This window comes from Cimex lectularius, unplaced genomic scaffold (genome assembly GCF_000648675.2).
Source record: "Cimex lectularius strain Harlan isolate CLEC.00 unplaced genomic scaffold, Clec_2.1 scaffold109, whole genome shotgun sequence".
Taxonomy (NCBI): Eukaryota; Metazoa; Arthropoda; class Insecta; order Hemiptera; family Cimicidae; genus Cimex; species Cimex lectularius.
In genome coordinates, this window is record NW_019392781.1 from 808168 (window position 1) to 824416 (window position 16249).

The window sequence follows — 16249 nt, forward strand, 5'->3', positions numbered from 1 at the left end:
GCTATGGTTAAGTAATAACATAAAGCTGGCCAGTGAGTTAAAGACCTTGTGACCATCTCTTTTATCCCTATACCTGACGTCCATCCAGTTTACATTTATACTTCGATTTGTGATGGTTGAATAATTAGATAATTGTTAAAGGCAGAAATTATATCATCAGTATAAAAATAAGTCTTTTTTTAGTTTTTGGCAGTTGTTCAGTACACAATTTGTACGTTTTGTCTTTTTATTGAGAATTGTTTTTCTCCTAACTTTCTAGATTTATTTTTGACAGGGAAATTTGCCTAAATATCGGGAAAATCTGAAAATGTGTAAATTCGAACGTGCCGGCTCGGAATGTGGCGCGTGCCGGAGGTTGTCATACAGCTGATCGCCGTCTCCGAGTTTCAGCTGACCAACTCTGTGTTGTGTGTCTGTCGCCGATCGCCATTCGCCTTCTCCAACTCGGTGTCAGCGTTCGGCTGTGCATTCGGCAAAGTGTGAAGCTGTGCCATGGATCAAATTCCAATTATGTATTCCTAGTGTCTCATCCTTGGTAGAGTGGTGGTTAAATGCTGCGCACCGAGTCGAGTTTTTATTTTTTAATTTTATTTTCGTTTCGATAGACTTTTAGCCGCTTCTTCTCCTCGGTTTCTCTCGATTTTCCCCGCTCGCGACATTTTTTCTCCCCCCGCTGTCGGTCTTTTACATTCGCCTTTGGATAAAACCCGCCTCCAAGGCTGACTTTTCATCTTGAAAAGAGGGATTTGACGTAGAAAGGAAAAACTATGGAGTTCACCCTGTGTTTATTGTAGTCGCGTGTTCTCTCTTCGCCTTTTCTTTTTTTTTCTTTTTTCCCACCAACCCCGTCTTTTCTCATGTTGTTCGGAGTTTGAGCTTTTTTCTAAGCTGGACGTCATGGTGAAGGAAAAGCCCGGATCCACTCGAATATACGACCAGGACGGCTTCAGGAGGAGAGCCGCATGCATATGCGTTAAAAGTGAATCAGAAAACGAGGTTAGTTACAACCTATCCAAATTACAAGACAAATTAATTATTTATTACAAAAATAAAACTAAATATTTTGCTTTTGTTGTTATTTCTACGACGATTCTGTGTATTTTACCCTCAATTCAAAACTTACAATTTTTTTGACAGCTTACAAACCCATATGAAAAATTCTTCATTTCATTGATTTATTTTAATATTATTAATAAAGACAACCACTAAGGGTCACAATCTGCCTTGAACAGAATTATTAGGGTAATAGTTATTGTGGCGATGAACTGAAACCGCCGGCCAGCAAGAGGGCTGACGCACCAGGCTTGCCGTACCCACCACCACCATTCTCAAGAAATTGAAAAGTTTTTCTACTTAGCTATCCGACAAAAATCTGTCCCAATCTTACCAAACCGCATGTGCACCTTTCTGGCTCAAATCGAATACAGGCAGGATACGTTTGAAGCGGTTCCTGACAACTCGACGGATCGGTGGTGGTTCTCTTGACATGATGCGATGTCCTATTCTGAGGAGAGCTAGGACCGTTTCTTCCTTACGGGAGGTTCAAATGACGTAGTCCCACTGTTTTACATTTTCCTTAATTTCTATTTGGATTGTTTAAGGCCATTTGACGCCATTCGTTATGCCGCTTTTCCCAAATTGTTCACTTGATATGTGTGAGAAAGACTTCCACACATACTCGATTTATCCAGATTCCTTCTTTATTTGTTTGCTTATACAAGTTTATTTTATTAAACCAAAATGACTGATGGGAATTTTTTGTAAGGGTAAAAGCAATTCACAGGAATTGAACGGTATAACTTAAACCGCTTTTATGGCTTGGCTTAAGAATTGGCTAAAGTCTGCAACTCGAGTCAAGTTGAATCTTTAACCAGAATGATTTTACAATGAGGTTTGAATTGAAAAATTAGCTTACGGAGTTTCATGGCTAGGGTAATTACTGTAAGTCTACAACAAGAAAGTTGTCCTGATTCTGTAACCAGACGGCGTTTACAGTTGGGTATGAGACAAAAAAAAATCAGCTTCTTTGTAGCCAGATGGAGTTTCTAACAAGGAACACGTATGAAAAATCAACTTGTGGATTCGATGGCTAGAATTGAGAAATGTTTAGAGTCTGCAGTTAGAGAGTCAGCTTGAATCTCTAACCAGATGGATTTTATAACAAGGCAAAAACTGAACAATTAACTTTTAGAGTTCGATAGCTAGAATTACCTAGAGTCTGCAAGAAGGTTGGCTCGATTTTGTAATCAGGCAGTTTTTACACTATATGAGACAAAAAATTGTCTGAAGCCAGATGGAGTTTATAACGAGGCATACATATGAAAAATTAACTTGTGGAGTTAGATGTCTAGGATCGAGAATTGGCTAGTCTGCATCTAGAGGGTAGATTCTGCAACTAGAAAGCTTATTTGGTATGATGTGAGAACAAAAACCGGATGATCTGTAACCGGATGAATTTTACAGCGTGGTATGAATTGAAAAAATACTTTTAGAGTTCGATGGCTAAGATCTGGAAAGAATTGGTTAGTCTGTATCTAGAGGGTCAGTTTGATTCATTAACCAGAAAGCCTATTTGGTGTGATGTGAGAACAAAAACTGGATGATCTGTAGCCAGATGGATTTTACAGCGTGGTATGAATTGAAAAAAATTAACTTGTATAGTTCGATGGCTAAGATCTGGAAAGAATTGGCTAGTCTCCATCGAGACGGTTGATTCTGCAACCAGAAAGCTTATTCGGTATGATGTGAGAATAAAAACCAGATGATCTGTAACCACATGCCTATATAGCGAGGCATACAAATGAAAATGAGCAATTAGACAGGTGACTTGATTCTATAACCAATTTAAAGAGGGGTATAAAAAATGAAAAATGAACTAGTGGGATTCAGTAGATAAGAATGAAAATCGTCTAGAGTCTGCTACTAGTGGGGCTTTATGTACAGAATTACCTTGACTCTTTATTCAACGAGAAAGCTTTTATGATCAGGTTGAAAATGAAAATCAGGTTGTCTGTAACCAGATGGTTTCCCCCCCCCAGTAGGGCAGGAAAATGAGAATAATTTACTAATTACTACTAACAATATTTAATTTAATAAACCAGAAAAATATCCAGATGGCTTTTTAATGAAGCAAAGATAGAGACCAACGAAAATCAGCATTAGTCTGGGTTGAAGTATGATTGCTGTGGTTTCATAGACTGATTCTGTTTTATAGTACGCTTACTTTATTGCCAGAAAAAGCTTCATTCTATGACCAAAAGGCTTTTATGGCCAAGAACGCGTTACAAATCAACTTAAGTTTATAACTTCATGAGCTGTATGATCAAAATTCATTCTGTAACTGGAAGGCTATTGAAGATTGTATTAGGTAGTCTGGCAAAAGTCTAGCCTGCAACAACTTGCGGACAGAATTAGCTTGACTAAGTAACCAGAATTTACAGCCATGGGAATAAAAATCCGCTTGTTTGTAACCAGGTGGCTTTACAGCAAGGTAGGAAAATGAAGAATCAGCTTGATTCTGAAACTGACAATAATTAAATTCAGTAACTAAACGGCTCATACGGTCCTGTACAGTAATTAGACTGCCTTTTAGGCATGGAAAGCAGCCTGTTTGTAACTTGGTTGACACAGTGATCAAATTATATATTTAAAATTTGAATTTGGATGTGACTTTCTGGTGATTTGGTCTGCACGTGTTTGTCAGTCTTGTCGTAATTATACTTTCACCATTTTGATCAACAAAATAGATTAATCAGAAATACAATAAAGACATTTAGAGAAATTCTTCTCAACGTAATGACAAAAATAGCCAGATAAGAAATGATCAACAGTTAACAAATAGGATGTGCCTGCCAAAGCAAACAAAAGAGAAAGCGTTAAAAGTCTAATTTTATCCATTTCATGGGTCAAGAGATTATGCAATAACTTTTGAGAAAAAACCTAGACCTCGGTTTTATGAAGTGTTATTATTTATTGTTTTAGAAATTAAATTGCATAAAGTCGATTATGTTAAAGGTTTTGCTTGTGACTTCTTCGAGCCATCCAGATCATTGGATTGTACCTGGCGGCGGAGTCGAGCCCGAAGAAGAACCCTCTATGACTGCCGTGAGGGAGGTCGTAGAAGAAGCAGGAGTGCTAGGTGTACTTGGGAGGCGATTAGGTGTTTTTGAGGTATTTGCAATTTTTTTTTATATATATAATCCATTAAATATTTAAATATCACGTTTTTTTTTCTTTTTTAGAACGATGAAAGAAAGCATAGGACTGAAGTTTTTGTAATGGTAGTCACTGAAGAACTTCCCGAATGGGAAGACTCACGGAGTATTGGTAAGTTTTACTCAACTGTCTTATCGTAGTCAATTAAGTTTTTAAAACAAAAATTTTTTGTGTGTCTTTAAGGTCGGCAAAGGAAATGGTTCAGCTTAGAAGAGGCACTTAAACAATTATCCCTCCATAAACCAGTCCAACTGACATACCTTGAATCTCTTGTTACACCAAGAAATGAAGCACAAGTAACCTAATTTTTACAGATAGGAAGGAAGCGAGAAAAAAAATGTGAATTTTAAAATAATGAGATTTTAAACATAAAAAAATATATAAAATATTATATACATGTGTGTATATATATTTATATAGACAAGGAAAGTTTTTTTAATTCAATTCTTACGCATAATTATTATTATTATTATTATTATTATAAATGAGAATGCAAATATAAGCAACCGTAATTGTATATTGTAATTTATTGACTTACGTCTTGAATAATTAAGAAAATTACTTTTTCCCAAAAATTCTCACTAGAATTTTCATTTTGCAGATGCAATGCAAGCTTTATGGGAACTTGTAGAGAATCCTTGACTATTTTTTATATACTAGAATGAAAATAAAAACATTTCTAAAACTGAATTTCTATCTTGACATTTCTTCTACTGTTCTTCGTTATTTGAAATATGTTATTTTGTTTCAAACTATTTTTTTTAAATTTAAAAGATTTAATTTTTGACTTGAACATTAAAAACAGACTTGCAACATTAACATTTATATAAAAAATAATTTTATATGGGAGTTAATTTTTAAACATTTGGATTTTTTTAATTTACATATATATAAATTGTGATATATATATATACATATTTTTTTATTTAATTATTTTTCTTTTATTTGTGTACAATTTAAATATTTCAATTTTTTTAAACTATATACTCAGTTACATAAAAGTTACACAATTTTAACACAACTGATCATATCTGGTTTGGTCTATTATTACGGTTTTGTCAGACGAGCATTCAGGCTTGCCTCATCATCGTACTATCCTTTTTATTTTCCCCAGCTAAAAAAAAAATATTTTAATCCCTGAAGTGTATTTTGCTGAGGTTATGTGAGGTGATGGACTTGTAATATGGTCGTCTCTGATCTGACATACCTCACCTGGCATATAGGCAGTCCAGGACGACCAGAGGCGACCAGTCTGATTTTTACGTTTTAAAATGATTTATTTGTATTTTTCGTCCGAATGTTTTATCCCTCAACCTATATAATATTGAAATAACGAATGGAACGCCAAGCGTACAAACTCGTCTACACCATCCACGAACCCAATCCTTTCATTCAAACGTCTTTCAAGATGCACAGTTTCATATAATTATGTAAATGTAATATAGTAAGATTTAAAATATAATTTATATGTTGTACTTTCATCAGACTTTTATAAAATTTAAGTGCAATTTTCACATAGCTGAGAAAATAGAATTTTTATCGTATTTAAAAAAAAAATGTATTTTTAGTTTTCTTAGGTGTCCAAGTAAAGTTGTGTTTAATCGACATTGGCCGTTTATAAATGATTGATTAAAAAGATTGGCTGTGTTAATCAATTTTGTCTATCTTAGATCCTATAGATCCTAAATTTAAAATAAAACAGCAATACTTAAGCATAAACATTTACCAGGGCTAATTTATTAATGCAACATATGTTACAACTTTTAACATTGAAGGAAGATTTTAATTATTAACAGTAAAGTCATAAAAAATTAACCCAGTAACCTGAGTCTCAACTTTGGCTGCTATGGCAAATAAACATATCCCTTATAACAAAAATTAATGAAATGATATAAAGATTAATATTTTAAATTAAAAAAAGAGAATTGTAATCTTAAGACAAGTATTGAAAAACAATTTGTTAAATCACATCCTTGCATCACGTGACAGAGAGCAAAAAAAATTAGGTGGATAAGAAGATGTTATAAGATAAAATAAAGTCCTTTGATCACGTATCGGTGATTATATCACCGTTCCAAGCTGAAAAAAACTAGATTAATATAAAAATTAACATTCTTGTTAACATCTTTAATGACAACCTGTCAATTTTAAAAAATGATTGTCGTACTGTATGGCTGTTGAATGTTTTATATAATACCAGCCGGCTCACAAGCTGGGAGATTTTTTTTAAAATTTTTTATCGAGACGGACTTCTTGCAATTTTTCATTTTGCTTTTTTGAATATATTTTTACAAACCTGAACTATAAAAAAATAAAAAATACAAATGAAAACAATCGTTGATGGTAATTTACAAAGAAAATTCGCCCGATAGCAATCTTTCAGTGTGCTCATCATGTATAATTGTGCAAAAGATGCATCGAAGAGAAAAAATAAATATACCAATGTCTTGGGTGTTAGTTTACTATATTGTATAAATATAGCATATAGTATAGTTTCTACAATATAGTAGATTTTAAATGAATATATTTGTAAAACACGTTCTTGAATGAATATTTGAATTTTAGTTTGGAAATTTTTTTCTTAAACCTGTACTTTAAATGAACCCGTATCAATACCAATCTCCTAATCCACAATTTTTTTTCTGTCCGGTAATATATTTACATATTTACAAATGTGCCCCAGCCATCTTCCTTTCTCACCGGTTTAGGTAAGTGAAGTAATTCTTGTATTACAGGAGAACTTAATGTCCAACCCGTGTCGTGGATGAGGGGAGAAAACACTTTACAACACTTTTTTGTATTATTTTCATTAAAAAGATGTCTATGGCAGGATAAATACCCCAAACTGCTAGCATGGGAAATACAAATCGGATGCTCTAACCTTTCAGCTACTGCGGTCCCCAAAAGTTTTTAAAGCAGCTAATCCTCACCATAATCATTTGAGGTTATTGTATTTATTCATATTTAACCTTTAATTCAATCTAATTTAATAAAAAAATTGTACATAAAACAATCAACAATCTAACAACTGGTTAATACAGTTGACAAGTGGTTAATAATAATATAGGTAGATTGGGGATGAGGCCAGGAAGTTTCTGTCTTCCTGGCCTCATCCTCAATCTACCTTTTGGAAAGAAAAATATTTAAACTGAGAAGGTTGATCAATCACCAAAGCAAATCTTCATTTTTTCTGTTATGTCTGGCATTATGATGATTTTGACCTTTTTCACCGTACAAAATTTAAAAAAAAATTGAGGTTAATAGAAGAGAGCACAAGGATAAACAGGTCGAAGTTGTTAATAAGTAAAAGTAGACATTCCAGCTCAACACTGGAATATTTTAAAGATAGATCCTCATAAACTAAATTGGTATTAAATAATTTTAATAGAATTCTATGTGATAAAAATGTCTTTTTTTAATCAAAATGACAGACTTTTAATGCTGTTTCAAGAGCTATAATCTCTTTACGGTGCTCAAATCTGTGGAACTAGACGATTTGACAAAGTGCTAAGCAAGTACGGCCCCGTATTATACCATACATCTGGAAACATATTTATCAACCACTTTCTTTTATACAGTTAAACTGAAAATAAATGCTAAATGTTGGGTTTTTTGATGAATGAAAGCAACCTGGCTTAGTGAGTTTCACATTTAATGCATTTTTATGGGCTTCCTCTTCCCAATATCTGAGGTCCAGAAATGACTGAAAGATGAAGAAAGTTCTTCAAGAAAGTCATTCTGAAGGAACGGCATAAGGCTTTGAAAATGCATCAAATGTGAATCTATAAAATCCCAGTTAGCTGATTGCCGCATTCAAGTGGCGTTGAAAGGGATTGACTTTTGTTTTACAAATCATCCCTTTTTGTACCAGTTTCTCTACTAGAGTAGGGATGGAAAGGAAAATCAAAAGTCAGGGGAGTTGCTGTGAGTGGCCCGAGATCCCGCTAAAGGCTAAGCTGCATATTTTTAACGTGGTCTCATGCTCAATTCTGTGTTATGCCACACAAGTGTGGGGATCAGAGGAATTCGTGGAGGTGGAGAGGGTGCTGTGGTTCTTCATGCGAAAACTGTTCAGTCTTCCAAACTACACTCCAATTTACATACTGCACATTGAAACCAGCCTTCACCCAATCTTTCCATTCGTGTTGACTCTGAGTGGTTGTTACTTGGTTAAGGTGCTCCGAATGGACCACTCCAGATTCCCCCCGTATAGTGGCTGAAGAGATCATCAGGCTGGGGATATCGAGGGCTGCTGACTGAGGGAGACTGGTGGACAGGGTGGAAGTAGGTTTGTCCTTTTTGCAACCCGAGAGTAAAGCTCTCTCTCTTCAACTCCAGTCAATTATTAGTCGACTGAAGGATAGTTTTATGGTGAGCAACATAGAAAGTGTCCAGGCTTCCAGTCGATACTGTATATATAGGATGGTGGATCATGGAGTTAGATGTGCCAGCTTGGTTGGGGACGAAATTCAAATAAGAGCATTACAGACATACGTTGGATCCTAAAACTGAGGGGAGAATTGATGAACCTTTGGCATAAGCCTTATGATCTCCTCAGCCAACAGGAGTGTGAGTTATGCAATTACCAGGTAAAGGAAGACATATTCCATTTTGTCGCGGAATGCCCCATTCTGTCCCCCTATCGTTTGTCTGCGTTCGGCGAAAGAACCGTATCAATGGACAGATTTATAAAATTGCTCAACGGACCAGATTGGATGCACTTGGTAAATTATGCAAAAGAGGTCTGGGCCTATCGAAGGCTAATAGTAAATGAATTTAACTAGTAATTCTCTTTTCTTTTTCTCTTTTACTGCTCATTTCTTTTCCCCCGCTCTTTCTCTTGATATTTGGTGCTTCTGTTTCTCCGGTCTCAGCTCCAGTTCATCGATTTTTACTTCTCAGTTTTGTGTCCTTTTTATTTACTATTTTTATAGATATTACATTTAGCATATATTTAGCTTAATACATTTGTACGTTTGTTTTATAGGATTAGTTAATAATTAATCCAAACTCCGGCAGATGGTTACCTTGCCGAATTAAGTTTATTTTCTTGTCTGAATTATCTGTAATTTTTATTTTCTTCATGTGTGCAATAAACTTATTATTATATGCTGCGAGTGGACCGGCAAAGTCGGGTGTCGCACACCTGGTTGAAACGACCCCAATTTACGATGTCCCTCATTGCTACATATTTTTGGCCCTTCAGCATTAAATAACTCGATGTTAGTTATTTGTTCAATTGGTTGTCCAACTGCATCTTTATGTTTTCCAGGTTCGTGGGAAACATCTGGTGGCTGTGACACCCTTCAACTTTCTTATTTATCTGACCAACTGGGTAATTATTGCAGGGCTAGGTTTCCCTGGTTTGTGAGAAATGTCACGTCACTCCTTTCTATGCTATGACATCCTTTGACCAACTGCTTAATTATTGCAGATTATGTTTCCCAGACTGGTCGGGGACGTCAAGTAGTTCCTGTGTGGGTGATCGTCTCTTCCGATTTATTGCCATTTAAACTAATTTTTTATTCTTATTTTAACAACTACAACTTATTCTAAGATGGGGAAAGTCTTACAGTAAAAACTGAAAAAAGAATCAAAGAAAATATAACAAATACATAATAAAAAGAAAACAAGATAAAGCAATTATATTTATTTAATAATGAAAATATGAGTATAGACTTAAATTATAATAAAAATACGTGACATAAAGTTAATAAAACTATTTAAACATTAATGAGGGTAACAAGCGTTCACACAGCACTGATCACTGTCAGGTAAAGGTTCTGGGTTTGAATCCAGTGGCTCTGCAATCAAACCCATACTTACAAATGAGCTTTTTTTCAAAAACACCAGCACCCCAAAGATTCAACCTTGTAGTTGAAATACCCTTGTAAAAAATAAGATCTTGAACTGGACAGCATACAGTGGCCCTGAAATGCAAAAAAGTGGAAAAAATTCACACCCAAACTATTTGAGGTAAGTTCCCCAAATTTAGTATGTTTAGGTTTTTTTGGTATGCTGAATCCAATGAAATTTTTTCGAATCAATCGAACCACAGCAAACTGACAAAAATTGTGGTCCAAAATCCAAAAAAACAGAGCAAATATCATCAACAATCATCATGGGCTTTCTATGTTTTTATATACGCTGAATTCAACGAAACTATTCTGGGATTGATTGGACCACAGTGAAGCTTTTCTCAATATTGATTTTTCTAGCACGTTTTTCTCAATAAATTTCTGACTAATAATTGTAAACGTGAATTTAAAATAAATAAAATATGTACCCACTACACAAGTCAACAACTTTTTGCACTTCGTCCGCAAAGAAATCTTGGTCAAAATCTTGTAAAATTTATAATTTTCAAGTTTCAGCAGTGATTACTGGTTTTCATCATTTTTTAACCATAAAACCACTATTACAGCGTTATTCCCTGGCTCAAATAATGTAAGAAAAGTGAGTTGGATTATAAAATTTCAGTTTTTAGGAAATAGATTTTTTGCCGTCTAAGCCCCTTAGCGCTAGGGTCCAACGTCTTATGCAATGCAGAAGAGCGTTGATGGTTTAGCCTATTCAACTTATTTAAGGCAGTATAAATTGTAATTCTTATGAGCCATTCGAACCCGATATACTAGGAAATGGGCCTTTTTTTCAAAAACCCGGCACCCCGAGGGTTGATATGACCTCGTTTTGCGAACTCTCGTAGGAAAAAAAATTAAAAAAGTAATAATAAAAACAATTAAAAGAACTTGAACTGGACGGCGCTAGGGTCTAACACTTATGCAATGCAAAAGAGCGTTGCTGGTTTAGCCTACTCAACTGATTCAAGGCAGTGTAACTTGTAATTTTTCTGACTCATTCGAACCCGAAAATGGGCCTTTTTTTCAAAAACCCGGCACCTGGTTGATATGACCTCATTGTTGCGGACTCTCGTAGAAAAAAGAAAAAAAAAATTAAAAAAGTAACAATAAAAACCAATAGAAAGATCTTGAACTGGACGGCGCTTGGGTCCAACAGTTATGCAATACAGATAAGCGTTGCTGGTTTAGCCTATTCAATTGATTTAAGGCAATATTGTAATTCTTATAAATTAATTAATTATATATTAAATAAAGTTATTTTTTCATTCATTCAAAAAGTAAATAAACTAAGTAACTATATACGATAATGAACAAATTTTTATGGTAAATGGAGAGTTAAGAGTGTGAATTTTTTTTCGATAATTAACCAAATTGAGCGTTGGGTCAGCAACTGTTAGAAGCGGTAAATATGTGTTTTTAAACAACTCAAAGCAATTAAAAAAGTAAATAAATTAAGTAATTAAAGGAAATAATAAAATTGATTTTTATTTGATGAGAAGAGTTGAGAGTGTGGATGTTTATAATTATGAGTTCTAAATATATGTTTTTCTACTGCCTAAAAAATAAAAAAGTAACTAAAGGAAGTAATGATTTTTTTTTAAGGAATGAAAAGAGTTAAGAGTGAGAATTTTTTCCTATAATACATTAAAATGAGCTTCAGTTCAATGACTGTTCGGAGTTCTAAATATATGTTTTTAGACTACCTACAATAAACTAATATTTTTTATACTAATTTTTTTTTTCTTTTTTATGAGATGATAAGAGTTGAGAAAGTGAATTTTTTTCTAAGAATTTACCAAAATGGGCTTTGAGTCAATGACTTTTAGGAGTTTTAAATTATGGTTTTCAGCTATTCAAAGCAATTAAAAGTGTAAATAAACTAAATAACTAAAGAATATAATGAACAAAAATGTTTATGGTATGTGAAAAATTGAGAGTGCGGATTTTTTTTCTTCAAGAATTCACATCTGGGTCGGCGAATGTTTGGAGTTCTAAATATATGTTTTTAAACTACCCAAAGCAACTCATAAAAAATAAATAAACTAAGTAGGTAAAGAAAATAATGAATGTAATTTTTATGGTATGACAACAGTTGATATTTCCAACAATTCACCTAAAATGTATGTAGGTGACTGTTAGGAGTTCGAAATGTATGTTTTTCTACTGCCCAAAGAATAAAAAAGTAACTAAAGAAAATAACAGACCTAATTTTTTTTTGGTATATGAATAATTGATAGTGTAGATATATATTCTGATAATTCGTGAAAATGAACATTGGCTTGGCAACTGTTCGGAGTTCTAAATGTATGGTTGTAAACTACCCAAAGTAACTAAAAAAAGTAAATAAACTATGAAACTAAAGGAAATAATGGATATCGATTTTTTTATGTGTTAGAAGCGTTGGGAATGTGGATTTTTTTCAGGAATTCACATCTGGGTCGGCGACTGTTCGGAATTCTAAATATATGTTTTTTTAACTACCCAAAGTAACTAAAAAAAGTAAATAAACTATGGAACCTTTCTGATAATTTGCAAAATAAGCTGTGGCTTGGCGACTGTTTGGAATTATAAATATATGTTTTTAAAATACCCAAAGCAATTAAAAAAAAGTAAATAAACTATGTAACTAAAGGAACTAATTAATATTGATCTTTTTTATGGGATAAGAAGAGTTGAGAATGTGGATTTTCTTTCAAGAATTCATCAAAATGAGTTTATGGTAGGTGACCATTAGGAGTTTTAAATATATGGTTTTCAGCTACCCAAAGCAACTAAAAAAAGTAAATAAACTAAGTAACTAAAGGAAATAATGAATATAGATTTTGTAAGGAATGAGAAGAGTTGAGAATGCGGATTTTTTGGGAGGTGACTGTTAGGAGTTCTAAATATATATTTTTCAACTATTTAAAGCAACTAAAAAGTATATAAACTAAGTAACTAAAGAAAGTAATGAAAATAATTTTTATGGTTTTTATGGTATCACTAAAATGAGGTTTGGGTTGGTGACCGTTAAGAGTTCTAAATATATGTTTTTCAACTGCCCAAAGCAAGTCATAAAAGTAAATAAAATATGTAGGTAAAGAACATAATGAATATAATTTTTATGGTATGACGAGTACAAATTTTCAAGAATTCACAAAAATGAGCTTTGGATTATCGACTGTTAGGAGTTGTAAATATATATTTTTAAACTACCCAAAGCAACTCATAAAAAGTAAATAAACTAAGTAGGTAAAGAACATAATGTATATAATTTTTATGGTATGACAAGAATTTCCAAGAATTCACCAAAATGAGCTTTGGGTCGGCGCCGCAAGTGTGAATGACGTTTCGTCGCAGGACATGGACACCGAATAACGTGGTAGCGCCTCTGGATCGGTGAAAGGCCCCTGTAGGGTTTGTATTTTAGATTAAAAATTTTCAGGCTATGAAACGGACAAAAGTGTTTCCCGTAGTCTTTTATACACGGCTCTCTTTTCCTCGTGGATCCGGTTCACTCTGAAAGCAAACCCTCCAAAAACGACTCGTATGAATGTATTTGAGCCCGTTTGAATATTCGTACACGTGTGCCGCTTAGAAGGAAGGGAAAAATAATCCAGGATGGTCGAAGCGAGGGGACTTTGCGACGGTGCGACTTACAGATACTGGAACGTGGAATGCGTCGGCCCGTATTACGTCCAGTACTTGGCCTTATTGCACGACGACAGCGACGGCCTCTCGGACGATTCGTCCAACGCGAGTGAGCAGTCGGAAGAGGCGTTCGTCGTCGACCCAGACGACGACGCCTACCTGCGGAGCCTCGACCCCAAAGAGTGGAAAAAGCAGGACCACTACGAAGTCCTCGGTTTGAAGTCCCTCCGGTTCAAAGCTTCCCCGAACGTCATCAAGTCGGCCTACAGGCAGAAAGTCCTCAAGCACCACCCGGACAAAAGAAAGGCCAAAGGTGAGGTGGTCAAAAGGGACGAGGACTATTTCACGTGTATAACGAAAGCCTGGGAAATCCTTGGCGACAAGACGAAAAGGAGGGCGTACGATTCTGTCGATCCTTATTTTGACGACGCCCTCCCTTCTAATTCCGAAATAGCCAAAAAAGATTTTTACAAATTATTCAAAGCTTATTTCGACAGGAATTCCCGCTGGTCGGAAAAGACTCCCGTGCCGGAGCTAGGCGATGCGGACGCTTCGAGGGAGGCGGTGAATAGGTTTTACTCGTTTTGGTACGATTTCGACTCATGGCGAGAATACTCTTACGAAGACGAAGAAGCCAAGGAGAGCGGGCAGGACAGAGAGGAAAGGAGGTGGATCGAAAAACAGAACAAAGCGGTAAGGAGTAAAAAGAAAAAAGAGGAACTTGCGAGGATCCGGAACCTCGTCGACTTGGCCTACAATGCTGATCCTAGGATTGTCAAGTTCAAAAATGAAGACAAGTTGAAGAAAGAAGCTGCCAAAAAGGCCAAACAGGATGCCGCGAGGGCCAGGGTCGAAGAGGCCGAACGCGCCCAGCGCGAAGCCGAAGAAGCCAAGCTCAAAGAAAAAGAAGAAGCCGCCGAGAAAGAAGCGCTGAGGCTGAAGGCGATCAAGGCGGAAAAAGAAGCTCAAAAACGTGCCTTGAAGAAAGCCAGAAAGACGCTGAGAGATCTCTGTAAGGAAAACGGTTACTACGTCACCAATGAAAATGATCTCGTCAAATACATGGAATTTTCCGAAAAGCTTTGCGAAATGATGAGCGCACTCGAACTCGACGACTTCAGCAACAAGCTCAAAGAAGGTGGCAATGAAGTTTATCGGGCGAAATTTGAAGAAGTCGAACAGAGAGTCATTAAGGAGCATCAGCAAATGATGTCCGGAATAGGAAATAAACAGGTAAATTATTCATCCAAGCTTAAAATACTTAGGATTTCATATCTATAAATACATTTATAATTTGGTCGTTAATTTTGGTTTGCCTATCCGTGCCTGATTAGGTAACAAAGGATCGGTAATGATTGTAGATTCATCACACCATCTTATGTTAATGTTTTTTTTTTCCAGATGAATGGTCAGGTGAACAATAAATCTCACAATTGGAGTCAAGCGGATATAACGCTTCTTATAAAAGCGGTCAACCTTTTCCCAGCCGGGACGTCTCAGAGATGGGACGTCGTCGCCAATTTTATAAACCAACATTCTAAAAATAAACAGAAAGACGTCTCGGCGAGGGAGGTTTTGTCCAAGGCGAAGGAGCTCCAGACGAACGATGATTCAAAATCGATGTTGAAACAAGCCGCGAACAACAAGGCCTACGACAATTTTGAAAAACAAAAGAAGATGCCGACGTCTGTCGAGGCCGAGACTTCGCAGCGATTCGACCTCCAGCCCGAAACGAACGCGGCGCCTTGGACTGCGGAAGAACAAAGCCTGCTCGAACAGGCGTTGAAAACGTACCCATCATCGACGGAAGAGAGGTGGGATAAAATTGCAGATTGCATACCGACAAGGAGTAAAAAAGATTGTATGAAGAGGTACAAAGATCTAGTACAAATGATCAAAGCTAAAAAAGAAGCTGTTAAATCTGTTAAAAAATAAAATACTAAACATCTAATTACATTTTTTGTAAATTTTATTTTATTTTGAATAAATCCTGTGGATTTCTCTCTATTTTTTTTTTTTTTTTTAATACCTTCATTAACTTATCAATTACTCACTGATCTTAATCATTTTACAATGAATAAATTATCACCAAGTTTCTAAGATTAATCAATGAACTTTTTTTTAAGAAAAAATCTGATAAAAAAAGAAAGAAAGGAGAACGGTTGATCTAATAATGTGGGATTTTATAGGATACAAATTAGTTTTATTGCAAAGACAATTTTCATCTAAGTATGTAAAGAATTATAATTTTTTTTTATGAAATGAAAAAATAATTACTATCTGACAGTTGGGCGTAACGACCGACTACCCGGGGGGTCGTACCATTTGCATGGCAAATGTGACTCCGACACAACCACCCCGCCAAAAGTCTCCAAATAAAGAAATGTAAGGATTATTAAAAATAAATAGAATTTGATATAAAGTAATTTAATTAAAGTCGCTAGAATACAAAACGCCGTTGTCCCAACCAACCACAACTGCGCAGTTCTTCGTGCGTACTCCCGTTAGTCCCGTTTCTTTGTTCTTCCCTCTCGTCAACACCA

The 16249-nt window shown here is 35.2% G+C and overlaps 2 protein-coding genes across 2 annotated transcripts; both read left to right on the forward strand.

Moving 5' to 3' along the window:
- Nucleotides 1–375: 375 nt before the first annotated feature.
- Nucleotides 376–4592, forward strand: LOC106666018 (diphosphoinositol polyphosphate phosphohydrolase 1). The gene is made up of 4 exons (XM_014392884.2): nt 376–996; nt 4015–4170; nt 4242–4326; nt 4399–4592. Exons 1-4 carry the CDS (start codon nt 898–900, stop codon nt 4518–4520), a joined length of 462 nt encoding a protein of 153 aa, XP_014248370.1. The 5' UTR covers nt 376–897; the 3' UTR covers nt 4521–4592.
- An 8840-nt stretch (nt 4593–13432) lies between these two features.
- On the forward strand, nt 13433–15662 carry LOC106666032 (dnaJ homolog subfamily C member 2). The gene is made up of 2 exons (XM_014392902.2): nt 13433–14939; nt 15108–15662. Exons 1-2 carry the CDS (start codon nt 13677–13679, stop codon nt 15639–15641), a joined length of 1797 nt encoding a protein of 598 aa, XP_014248388.1. The 5' UTR covers nt 13433–13676; the 3' UTR covers nt 15642–15662.
- The last annotated feature ends 587 nt before the right edge of the window (nt 15663–16249 follow it).

What these genes read in the sequence shown, in the direction of transcription:
- LOC106666018 (XM_014392884.2), top strand. Translation starts at nt 898, where the DNA reads ATGGTGAAGGAAAAGCCCGGATCCACTCGAATATACGACCAGGACGGC. An exon ending in GGCGATTAGGTGTTTTTGAG is followed by an intron (nt 4,171 to 4,241) that starts GTATTTGCAATT and finishes TTTCTTTTTTAG; the next exon opens with AACGATGAAAGAAAGCATAG. An exon ending in GGAAGACTCACGGAGTATTG is followed by an intron (nt 4,327 to 4,398) that starts GTAAGTTTTACT and finishes TGTGTCTTTAAG; the next exon opens with GTCGGCAAAGGAAATGGTTC.
- LOC106666032 (XM_014392902.2), top strand. Translation starts at nt 13,677, where the DNA reads ATGGTCGAAGCGAGGGGACTTTGCGACGGTGCGACTTACAGATACTGG. An exon ending in CCGGAATAGGAAATAAACAG is followed by an intron (nt 14,940 to 15,107) that starts GTAAATTATTCA and finishes TTTTTTTTCCAG; the next exon opens with ATGAATGGTCAGGTGAACAA.